The sequence below is a fragment of the Python bivittatus genome, unplaced genomic scaffold (genome assembly GCF_059951505.1).
Source record: "Python bivittatus isolate LINGU-HERP-01145 unplaced genomic scaffold, Pbiv_v1 ctg000330_np1212, whole genome shotgun sequence".
Taxonomy (NCBI): domain Eukaryota; kingdom Metazoa; phylum Chordata; class Lepidosauria; order Squamata; family Pythonidae; genus Python; species Python bivittatus.
The window spans coordinates 45688962-45701947 of record NW_028277058.1 but is presented as its reverse complement, the minus strand read 5'-3'; the positions used below and the strand labels follow the sequence as shown (position 1 = coordinate 45701947).

General features: G+C 40.3%; 1 protein-coding gene across 3 annotated transcripts in view; it reads right to left on the bottom strand.

The window, feature by feature from the left end:
• CREB3L2 (cAMP responsive element binding protein 3 like 2) overlaps positions 1–12986 on the bottom strand; it is a 64461-nt gene that overhangs the window by 26328 nt on the left and 25147 nt on the right. For all 3 annotated transcript variants that reach the window (XM_088141154.1, XM_088141152.1, XM_088141153.1), the window contains exon 2: positions 3061–3277. In XM_088141154.1, coding sequence (XP_087997280.1) covers positions 3061–3193 — 133 coding nt within the window. In that variant the 5' untranslated portion in view covers positions 3194–3277. The remainder of the gene's footprint in view (positions 1–3060; positions 3278–12986) is intronic.

The window sequence follows — 12986 nt, the reverse complement described above, 5'->3', positions numbered from 1 at the left end:
TGTTGTCCAGAAAAGTACATGGACATGTCTATGAACCCACCAGGAGTCCAGCTGGACTTGAAGGAGACTTTTTGAGGGTAAGGAACCTTCAGAGTTAGGATGCATGGAGATCTCTGCCTATTTACATGCAATAATGCCTAGTTTTACACCCCTCCCACTTCTAGCTTTGGCTCCATCCATCTCTAGAATAAGGACCCTTAGAGGTTTCAATCTATATAATTAAAAGCTCACCAATGTGAAAAATATTTGCTATTCTTTGCATTAAATCGTCTGAAACTAGGATCAATATGAATGAGTGATGAAAACCATGTGGCAGCAAGGCAAAATCATACACACAATCTTTTTGGGGAAGATTTTTGATAAAGTAATCAGACAACAGTTCCACAGGCTGTTGGAGGAAATAGATCATCTGCAGCTGTTTCAATTAGGTTTCAGGCGAGGGTACAATAGTGTAGAGGATATAGGGAATGTCCTTGAAGGACAGGATGAAGAGCCACCACCAAGACAACACCCACGTAAGTGGGGCTTGAGCCCAGGCCCAGAAAATAACTTGAGAAAATGTCTCAGACAAGCTGCTCCTTAGATGTCAGCCCTGTAAGATAAACCAAACTTGGAAACCAAAGACACACAGGCTAACACGTGTAGTCCCCAGTTTAAGAACTACTTCTGTTCCCAAGGTCTGTCCTTAAGTCGAATTTGTATGTAAGCCAGAACAGCCAGTATTGTTGGATAATACTGTATAAGTAGTATTGTGTAATTAACTTGAACCATTGTGTATTTAACTTGAATCATTGGGTATTTAACTCAAATTTTGCTACAATAGGCTCCATTCTTAACTGTGTGCCATCTGTAACCCAGGCGTTCTTAACTACCTGTGCTACTTTTATTATAAGGTTATAATAACAGAATCTTGCAAGTCTAAATGCACTTCCCCCTCCCTCCCTCCATCTTTGTGAGAACTAGCGAGGGTCATGTCTGAGACACTTTCTCAAATTACATTTCTGTCCTGGACTCAGATTTCTTTTATCTGATCATTGTCCTGGTTGTGGCTCTTCCTCAAGGTTATTCCTTCTTCGTGTTACATCAGTTCACACAAAGTTTAAGTGAGGGAGGGGGAAACAGATTTAGGCTTGCAGGATGTTCCTATAGCTGTTGTAATAAAAGTAGTCCTGACCTACATGACATTAGTTTCTTAGTTTTGCCTATCTTGTAGGAGCTGACAATTACAGAGACAGCAATGGTCATGCTTCTTGATGATCTCTGGCACAGCTGGGATGGGGCTAGTGCATCCATCCTTGTACTCCTTGATCTCTCAGCAGTTTTTAATACTGTCAACCATGATATCCTTCTGGATTGACTGCGGAGTCTGGAAGAAGGAGGCACTGTAATGTGATGGTTCACCTCTTTCCTTTGTGGTAACAAGGGGGTGAGATCACATCCATGACTCTCATTAGTGGGTACCTTAGGGCTCAACAAACTTACCCCTCCTGTTTAAAATCTACATGAAACCTCTAGGTGAGATCAACCATCAATTTGGGATCTGGTATCATCAGTATGCCAATTATACCCAGTTGATATCTCTACCCTGGACCACTCAGATGATACTATCAGTATCCTGGCCCAGTGTCTGGAAGCTGTTGGGGTCTGGATGGGGAGGAACAGTGCCATTCTCAGTTCTGCCAAAACCAAGTGGCTGTTTGGGCATACTGGATCGGGGAATTTTTCACCTTTGGCCTTGAATGGGGTGGCACTTTTCCATTTGAGATTAGCGCACAACCTGGATGTTCTGGACTCATAGCTATTGCTCAGAGAGCAGCTGGCAGCTGTGGCCAGGAAGGCTTTTACATTGGTGCGTCATGTGCACCAGTTGTACTAATTCCTGGATTGGGAGACTCTTCAGATGGTCACTCATATCCTAGTCATCTCATGATTGGACTATTGCAATGTGTAATCGCCCACAGTCGCTCTGTAGTGAGATGGGTGGTGACAAATTTGAATGAATGAATGAATGAATGAATGAATGAATGAATGAATGAATGAATGAATGAATGAATGCACCCTTGAAGACCATCCAGAAACTACAGCTGATTCAAAATGCAGCAATGCAGGCAACAATGAACATATTTTGATATGCCCATATGTCATCACTGTTCTGTGAGATGCATTGGTTGCCAGTTAGCTTCTGGGTGCAATTCAAGCTGCTGATTGTTACCTATGCAGCCCTTCATGACATAGGGCCTAGTTATATGAGGGACTGCTATCTCCAATGGTTTCCACCCATCCAGTCAGATCAGGCAGAGTGGGGATGTCTGAGTCTCCTCTACTAAACAGTCTGCCCTCTGGAACAGCATCCCCCCAAAGATTTGTATGGTTCTGCAAGAGTTCTGCAAGTCTTTAAAAATATGGCTTTGCTCCTAAGCCTGGAGTTAGGTTGTTTGCGAGCCCTTGGCAGTGTTGGGGTAGTGTTTTTTTTATCTGTGTATATATGTTTTTTTTAAAATATTTTATTGCTTCCTCCTCTCTTTTAATTATGTAAGCCACCCAGAGTCACTTTGGAATCAAGCAGCTTTCTAAATCAAATAAATAAACAAGGGTCCCATTTTCTGTGGATATGATCACCAGAGGCTAACAGCAGTTTGCAATATTTGAGTTTATTTACAATTATACAGGTTAAATATAGCTTCAGTTTTTCAAAATCACTCAAACCTACTGTCCCACATATGATCTCCAAAGAGGCTACCAGTGGCCCATAATATTGTAAGCCTGCAGAACAGAAACCACTTTTTCAGAGTCAAAAATTGTTTCCAGTAGAACAGTTGATAGACACCTCTAGCTAACAATGAGAGGAAAAGGGCATGCCCTTCCCAAGAATTTCATAGACATTTAGAAGGCTTTTTTTCCTGCCAACAGCATCCTTTGGAAACATATGAATGAATATATTTCTAAGATACTAACACACCATTGCCCAGTTCAAGATTCTAGACAGGTTATACCTCAAGGCAACCCATACTGAGTCTTATTTCCAGAAGTTCAGTAGCAAAGTTCATTACACTCTTTTACCTTCATTGAAATTGTCATCAGCTGAAATATGTGTCAGTGGCGACTGGGGCCGAGAGTCCCCACAAAGCGAGTAGCTATGCTCTGCCTGGATGAGGGGAGCTGGAGAAACTGGTGATAGCTCCACTTCCATCATCTCATTTTTCTCAGACAGGAAGGGGTCATTCAAGAGCTGCCCCAAAACATCCTGGGAAAAATCATCAAGGAGTTCTGTGAAGTGCTGTGAGAAAAGAAAAAAAAAAGAATTCTAATAAAGTCCTTAAGTCATACTTTACATAGGTTCCACCCAATGATCAGTAACAAAACAATGGAAAAAATAGCAGAAATACCATTAATCATTTTTGCTCCCAAGAGCCCTCAATGCCAGATCTTGAGCAGCAATTTCACCTGCATCTTCTCATAACTGGCATGAAATAGCTGAAGCTTCATTGTGTCCTTGTCCTCACCTCACATTTAGGAATATAAGAATTGTTGTGCAAAATCAGATCACAAGTGGGGAGACACTTTCCCTGCTCTTCATAAACAACCTCCAGCTCATAGTGTGAGCACAGGCCAGCTTCAATCATGGGGCTGTTTTGAGTATACAACAGCAATGGGGGTGGAATCAATGCCACCTCACTTCACTGAAAGCTAAAATATAAATATTATATTTGCAAATATTGCCAAAGAAACTCAGGAAAATCCTGTGACAAATGCTAAAATAATTATTTTAGTGGCAATATCATGAAGCAATTTTCAACACTGCCAAAAGGCTCTGAGGAAAATGAAAAAAAAGAAAGAAAGAATGAATAAGCATATGTCACCCAACTAAGGGATGCACAGTCCTACATGATTTGTTGTCAAAGCACCACATATTTTACAGACACACAGTACTGCAAGGCTTACATTCTCTAAGCATGGGAGGATAGACATTTCCATCTTCAGCTGTAGGGAAAAAACATGCTTTTCCACTATTTTCTGGACTGAGTGTTCCATACAGAAAACACACTTATAACAATAACCTAGGGTAGCTTACTTTACGCTGAAAACAAAGCACAAATGATAGCACATACACTCATAAACAACCATTAAGATAGTCTACAGTAGCAAAATGCCACATTTTCTATGTTGATAACGAAATCACTGTAATTTGTGCATATTTATCCCAAAGTAGCTACTGTCTAAAGATTTCTTCTCTCCTCTAAATTAGCTGTGCCCCATGTTGCTTTTGGTAAATGGAAAGAGGATTTATCAGCTTCTCAGCGCATTGGACTATCATTTATGTAGCTTACTCTCTAGAACACCCTTAAGAGTAAAGTCCAGCTCATCTCCTGGTACAATGAATATATCCGTGTAGTTTTCTTGGTAACAATACAGAACTGATTTGCCACTGCTTTCTTCCGGAAGGTGGCTTCACAAATAAAAATAAAGTGCAATCAGGAAGAAGCATTTTGTGAGAAAACTAAGTGCACTTATGAAAGGGTGTGTGGCACAGAATGAACCAGCAAAAATAATCAAATATACCTTGTGCATGACAACAGAATCAAGCCTTGAGATCTGTCTATAATCTCTTTCTCTCACCTCCTTCAAGGTACAAATATACTGGGCAGTCAAAAAGGCTGTCAAGTTTATAGCTAAAGCCATTCAACTGAGGGCTTCCTACCTAGATCACATTGGAATCAATTGACAAGGGGATGATCTAATCTGATTATTTTATTGAACATTTTTTATATATTCTGATGCCCTGTACTAATTTTGCCCTATTCTACTATCCTGATGACACATTATGATTGGACATGGTTATTTGACTAATCAATAAAAAATAAACTGAAATTGAAATACTGCCTTCTTCTGGGAGGGTGGCTTCACAAATAAAAATAAAGTGCAATAAGGAAGAAGCATTTCATAAGAAAATTAAGTGCACTTATGAAAGCTCACAAATTTGCAATAGGGAGTTGAAAAAGAGGTGCATGGTGTGCGGCACAGAATGAACCAGCAAAAATAATCAAATATACCTTGTACATGACAACAGAATCAAGCCTTGAGATCTGTCCATAATCTCTCCCTTTCTCACCAAGACTCCCAAATTCACAAGAAGACAGTAGTAAACACTGATACCTCTGCGACCTTCCCAGCCAGCTTCTGGCAAGCAAAATCAATGGGGAAATCATGTGATTCACTTAACAACCACATAATTCACTTCACAACCATGTGATTCACTTAACAACCATAGTGATTCGCTTAATAATCACTGCAAAAAGTTGTAAAATCAGGTCCAGTCATGTGATGATTCGCTTAATGACATCACTTAGCGACCTAAATTCCGGTCCCAATTGTTGTAATTAAGTGAGGACTACCTGTATAGGCATATTTTAATGCTAGAAAAGAGGACTAATTACCCTCCCCATCAGCAATATTCTAATCTTAAATTGTCCTATCCTGTAAATTCTAAATTAATCTGTTTAAATTAAATTAAATTAAGCCGATAAATCCTCTTCTGTCCCACTCCAACCCCAGGCATTATCAGCAACTGCCCTGGGAGAAGGATCTCTGCAGGAGAAAGCAGGAAAAAACCACCCCAAAAGCCTTCTCAGCTGGATTTCCTCTCTCCCCTTACCCTCCCGCGCTATTACCACCAACTGTCCAGGGGAATAAATCTTAAAAATGTTGTTATGTTTAAAATAATATGCATTGTTTCTTTTTAATTTTAAATGGTATATGCTGCTTAAATTATACTTTGGGAAGATATTTATAATCTGCATTTCCAAATAACAAACTAAATGAAAAACAGGCATCTCAGCATTCTAACAGAAAGACTATGGTAATCAGAATTTAGTTAAAATTAACCATGAAAATGCTCTTTAGTGTTTAACATCCATGAAACTCTTTTAAAAACCAAAACAAATGGGAAACACCCCTGAGACAGAAACAGAACGAAGAGACATCACTCACATAGCAATCTGAAGATGAAATTCTCTTCATTTGGAATTTTGATACCTAGCAAACAAAGACATTCTGCCTAAATTGCATTAATATTCTACTGAAGTTCAATTTCAGAATCTAGACATGTTGGCATCCTGGAGTTACTTTTTAAGGCTACCCTTGGATTTCACAGCAGATGTAAAAAAAAGTTTGCATCCTGGAGAAGGGTAATTAAATTAGAATGTTTCGAGAAGTATTCCTTTACCATCTCTATATTCACCGGACATTTAAATGTCAAAAGATGTAACTTGTAAGAGTAATGCTGCTGCTATTCCCTTGTCATATTCACTGAGAACATTGAAGGTGATGATGGAGAATTAACAATCTACCACATTCCAGGGAAAAAGCAGAAAGTATATATGCAATTGCTGATCCAAATGATTGACTCAAATGAACCATGAGCTAGCTGGATACATGTCCTTTTTAAACAGAGTTAAGAGAATGACAAATGCATCAATGTCCAGCTTGCAATGTCATTAAAGATAAAAGCACTGAATAAATTCCAGTATCAGCTTAATGCCACCGCAGGAAGGTCTGGATCACCTCAAGCCACTATTTACACAAAATCAGGAGCTGAAGTCCAGGTCATTTTAAACCAGGACTGCCAGCTCTGAAATTCTGAATTAACTTTCCTAATATCAAAACATCCAATCTATACAATACAGTCAAGTCTACAATGTGAACAGACAGGCAGCTCTTGAAGGCTTTGGATGGGGCCCCTGAAGACTTTCCAACATGGTTACAAAATTCTACTTTTGATATGACAGGAAAGGAAATCTTTAAATGGATTGGAAAACAATAATACTGTATTAACTAGGTGTAATTTTAATTAAATATAAATGAAACTAAACTTAATTTTTGTCCAGGCCTGTCAGGCCTAGCCCAAGGAACTCCAAGAGACAATGCCAATTCAGTCCAGCTACGTTTATTAGCTACAACCTCTAGCAAGAATCTTCCCAGACTAAAACCCCAGTTCCCAAAGTCTTCCAACCACAACAGTGTGAATTCCTCAGGGAGGTGCCAGTCTCATCCTCTTGTTCCTCCCACGCGGTTCTGGCGAGCTAAGAAAATGTTTGTCTCTCTGAGCTTGGCCTTCGTAATTCCATTCCATCACAGGCCCCAACCACTTTCTTTGAAATGTAATCCATAGTCCAAAGAAACTTGTACACCCCTGCCCTAGAGGGAGTGAATGGTGATTGGCTACACTGCCTGAACCTCCCAGAAGAATATGGTGGAAAAAAGGATCTGATCCAGTGTTTTTCAACCTTGGCCACTTGAAGATGCGTGGACTTCAACTCCCAGAATCCCCCAGCCAGCATGGGGCATGACTGGCTGGGGAATTCTGGGAGTTGAAGTCCACGCATCTTCAAATGGCCAAGGCTGAGAAACACTGATCTAATTGTTTGAGCTGACTCCACCAGTCAAACTGATCCCCTTAGACAGAGGGGGTAGAAAGACACAAAGTCTTGGAAAGGAACTGAGGGTGGAAAAAATGAGAATTAGGAAGTCTAATAAAGAAGGTGAGAGCATTTGAATGTTGCTCCATCCTGAGGATGCACCCCAATATCACATAGCAGTTCACTACCTATAAAATCACTGATGAATTTGAGAAACTTTTTAAAAACTAGATTAGGCTTTGCCTCCCATGTACTCAATCCCTTTGTCTTCTAATAATACAGAAAAGGAAAGTTCAGCCTTTGGAATAGCGAGAACTGAATGGCGGGAAAAGAGCAACATTAGAAAGTACGTGTTGGCTGTACACCAACTTGAATCTCCAGCAGCATCTCCTTTGGTCCAGCCACACACTGTGCCTTCCAGACAAAACATTCCTTTCTCTGAGTCTGCTTCTGGCATAAAAGACTATTTATGTCTGATTGCAAAAATTGCTCTAGAGCAGAGCAGGGCCCACACCCTCTGTGCTTGATTTTGCAGCATGAAGTCCCCAAACCAGTTTATAGCATCTCAGAAGGCATCTGGTCACAAAAGCAAAACTAGTATGGTACCAGCAGCTACAGAGAAATAACCAGTGGTTCTTGGAGGACAGGGACTTCATTGACTTCATCTTGTGCATTAAATAAAACGCCTATCATTATTACTAGGATATTTAATGAACTCATTTGCATATAACATTAAGCCATAATGTGGCTTGGTTTTAGTTTTGTGTAAAACCATCCCAAGGACGAAAACAGACGACACCACAATGTAAAGTCACTGCTTATGAATACTAGATTATAGTTAATATTGAACCTAGGATCCTGGCTTATTGGTTGCTTGTTAGTGTGTCCCAAACATTTCTTTTTGATACTTACAGAAAATATAGAGATTTGAATGAAGAACCCATGATTAATTTGTTCATTCAGCGACTGTTCGATGTTACAACAGCACTGAATAAAGGGAATTACGATCAGTCCCCAAAGTTATGACCATTGCAGCGCTCCCATGGTCACGTGATCAAAATTTGGGCGCTTGGCAGCCTGCCCACACTTATGACCACAGGGGTGCTTCAACTCCCCCACCCACCTATCTCCCCTCCATCTATGCCCTTTTGGCCACTGCACTCCACACCCCTGCTGCCCTAGCTGCCCTTTGCTGTCTTCTTGCTCCCGCTGCTGACCAAGCATGCCCATCCTGGCCCCTTGGGAGGCAGCTGCTGGCTGCATGAGGCTTTCTTCCCAAGTTCATACACAGTGGTTTCCTCATGAGACCTGGGGGAGATGGCCTCACGTGGCTAGCAGCTACCTCACAAAGGGCCAGGATGGGCATGCCTCTTCAGCATCAGGAGCAAGAAGATGGCTAAGGTCAGCTGGGGCGGCAGAGCACAGGGTGGCATGGGCCTTGGAGTGCAGGGTGGCAAGAGCGATTGCAGCTGAGACTGGGCTGGCGTGGCTGAGGCTTCCTGGGCGCAGCAGCTTTGCGCTGTGCTGTTGGGGCTTCCTGGAAACTTTCAGGCTTTCAAGTAATATACTAAATATAATTTAAAATCCTTTTCTCTGTTTTGAGGAGCATATGTAGTAAAACCCCAGGTTTTTAGAAATGGGAAGAAGTACCAAAAATCAGAGATCCATTATCTCTTTTGGTCATGGAAGGAAAGTGGTAAAGCATCAGAAACTGCTAGTGTCTGCAGAGTGTTTTTGGAGACCAGAAGATATCAAATTGTATAGTGAGAAACTGGGTTGCCGAATTGAAGGATGGATGTCATTGGAAGGTCCCCACTTCTTGCACGGCCACTAAGCCAGAAAATGTTGCCTGGATCAAGGAGGCTGTCAAGGAGGACAGCCTCATAAGCTAAGGAAAGTTTTGGTCAAAAAGCATGCTGGAAAGTTGCACTCCTGCACACTCTTGCAGCACGCCAGGGCCAGGGCCCACACTGCTCAACTTACACAAACCACAATTACCGACCTCCGATGGGAGCTGCTTCTGCACCCGGCCTACTCACCAGACCTGGCAGCCACTGATTATGCTCTGTTTGGGAAAATGAAAAAGCCCTTACTCAGATGGCACTTTGCCACTTTGAAAGATCTGAAGATGGCTCTCAATGAATGGACCAAAGTGACCCTCAAAGAATTATGAGCTTCATTTAGAAAGCTGCACAGAGCTGGGAAAAATGTATTTTGCAAAAGGGTGATTGCCCTGGTTATATTTTCGAAGTTATGGAATAAAGTCGTTTTTGGTCAAATGAATAAAATGGGAAGAACTTGTGGAATGCACCCTGTACTACAAATTGCTAGTGCCTCTGTCACTTGTAAGACTTATATATAAGGGGGCAATAATAACCAATTCCTCTCCAAGATGTATTGTGCAACTCTTAGTGCGCCCAGCCATGGGAAAATCTAAACTATAATCCAACATAGCTGAAGAAACCCAGAATGGAGAAAGCCAACCTAGCTATTAGCTATTCCTTGAAAAGGAGCTACATAGGCATCCCTCTGTCCCTTTCTGGGACTGTATTTCACATGATGCTTGCTTTGAAGATATGGATCCACTGGTGATGTTGGTTTATTAGATTTGTAACTCACCTTTTCTCCAGGAGCTCAAGGTAGGATACACCAAACCTTCCTCCAATTTTTCCCAATAATAACAACCCTATGAGGGAGGCTGAGCTGAGAAAGAGCAACTGGCCCAAAGTTACCCAGTGGCTAATGGTGGACTTGAGCTGGCTCCTCTGGTTCTCGTCCAACAGCTTAACGAATGTACAACACTGGGTCTCATTTCTATAACTTGGCTTCAGCTAGTAATGTCCCCAGATATTGGATACATTTGCTACCTGTTGAATTGGCTATCCATAACTTTAAAGAGGTTTTGATAGCCAAAATTCAAGATTGCCAGGGTTCTCCTTCACCTGACCTTACAGGTTTCTTAATCCAGTTAATATTTTACACTTCAGATATCGCCCACTGAAAATTGGTAGCTCACATTTTATTTATGTATGCACACAGAGTTCTAGCTATGTAATGAGTGAAAACATGTTAACTAACTTCCTAAAGTAATTGACCATTTCATTCTGATGGAATGCCAGGCACCACCGACCTTCCTCCCACAAGAGCTAAAAGGGGGTAGAGTGGGAGGAAAGAGAGAGAGAGATGAATCATGCAGAACTAAGGATCACAGCAAGAGCAGTTGAATATCCTCTCAGGGATAAGCGTTCTGAAGTTTCTTCATGTAATCCATACAGTGAAATCCCATGCACGTTTATTCAGAAGAAAGCCACTGACTTCAACCAACTTATTCCCAGATAAATGTAGACTGCAGCTTCAGTGTTGTACAGATGGCAAAATACCACAGCAAGGGTGAAGAGGAGTTGTACAACTGACATATTTATTAAGATCTAAGTCACTGTATAGTTTAGGAATAGACAGTACAAAAAACAAAGGAGAGCCATGATAATAAAGTACAACAGCAAAGACACTACTAAACTATTTTGAATTCTATTAAAAACAGTATCAAAGCTGTAGATTGTTGAAAAATAAAATTATAAAACAATCTTATACTTAATACAACTTCAAAGAATAGAACAAAAAAGACAACAAACAATTTAGTGTGGTAACTTTGAGAAAAATTTTGACTACCACCAAAAAAAAAAAAAAAAAAGGCATGAACGGGTTTTCTTTTAAGAAAATTCTGAAATTTGATCTCTTTTGTGCTTGGCTACCCAACCATAATCCTAACCCTCTAGGAACAAGATACATGTATACCAGAAGTAGTCTTTCCCAAACAGATAACCTCTAGATATGCTGGATTTCAAATTTCCGTAACTCCAATATAGCATTGTCAATAACTATGATGGCTGAGATTACAGGATTGAACACACCACCATTTGGAAGTGGACACAAAACTAGGAAATGCTAGAACAAAAGTAGCGTACTCTCAAATCATTTGCTCAAGGTAAAATAGGTTATCTTCAGGGAGGTTTCCAAACAGAAGTGGAAAGAAACACAAAAGAGCTGGGTGACCTCCTGGCTTAGTCATGATAAATCTGACCTAAACCCAGCAATTTTGCTTGCTGAAAAGTTTACACACTATGCCGCAACTTGGAGTTTGCCTCAGTATACATGCAAAGTATATTGTTTAACCAATGTTTGTTTAGCATGGGAATAATATTTGTAGAACAAAATTATCCTATTATTTCCAGGAATACAGTGTCCCACCCTTAAATGACAGGTCCTCAGTTGAGAAACTGCTTCTCAGAATATTACTGATCTTAGTGTCAGGAATATATATTGATGATGGGGGAAAGTCTATGGTGGGGAAACAAGTTTAATTAAACAGGGTTAGTTCAAAAAGATCATACATATATCAACTTTTCCATAGCATCTTCCAGATGTCTGGACAATAGGCTGGTAATTCTGGGAGTTGTAAACCCCACAAATCTGGAGTGTGTTAAGGTACAGAAGACTGCCTTATGTTGACTAATGATAAAATTAAAATCTAAATTTAATAATTAACTTTTAAGTAATCATTCTGATTCAAGGAAGGAATGCCAACTTCAAACAATATTTTTCTATTTTTAACTTTTGTACGGTTGTTTTGTTTTTAAAAAGCATGGAGAAAGGACTAGATAGAAGGAGGGTGCCGCTGAGCATGTTTCTCCATTTGCAAAAATCACATTCCTTCATTTAGATTGGGACTATGAGACAGTAAAAAGGTTGTGCCAACCCTGCACATTTGGTCGATGCTGATCTGGCTCATGGAAAGTTATACTTGTCATTTATTTAAGTAAAAAACAACCAAACTAGGGTGAATCATAACAACATTTCTCATTTGCTCTTCACTGTTCTCAAAACTCATTGCTGTTTTGGGCAGGCTAATAACTACTTCTGAAGGTCTCCCTGCTAATCAGTTGGTCAGTCTTGCTGATAATGCTTCTTGCATGTTTATTAAGAACAAATTCCTATTTAAGTCCAGTATTTAGAACTGCAGCTTTAACCTTGTCAGTGTTATTCTATCCACATTTATTTCAGTAATTTGCCTTTGGAATTAATGCCTTCCATAACAAAATGTTCACTCTAAAGCAGTGGTCTCGTGGTATCCAGAAGTGCTGTAAGCCTTGACATGTTTGACAAGTACCAGGAGGGGAACAGCTTTTCTAGAGCTAGAAATGTAATGCAAAAACCACCTCTGCTCTGTATATTAAGGGCTGGAGCTGAGAGATTTTGAAACCATTAATAGTAATGAATTGAGAAAACCTTCAAACCCAGGAAGCAGTATCATTTGCATTTCACAATTTTTGACCATTTTAAATCAGCTTTACCACAATCATTCAGAAAACATTGTTTGCAGAGCAACCACTGATGTCATACATTTCTCCATGGGTAAACTTTAAAATACAGGATTAACACAATGCTGGTCAAACAGAACAGTGCTGCTAGATTGGCAAGTGAAATTCAGTTGTTTATATAATAGGGGGAAAGGGAGGGTTGATAGACGTCCCTGAACAACCACCTATGCTAGCATTCACCATCCAAAAACTT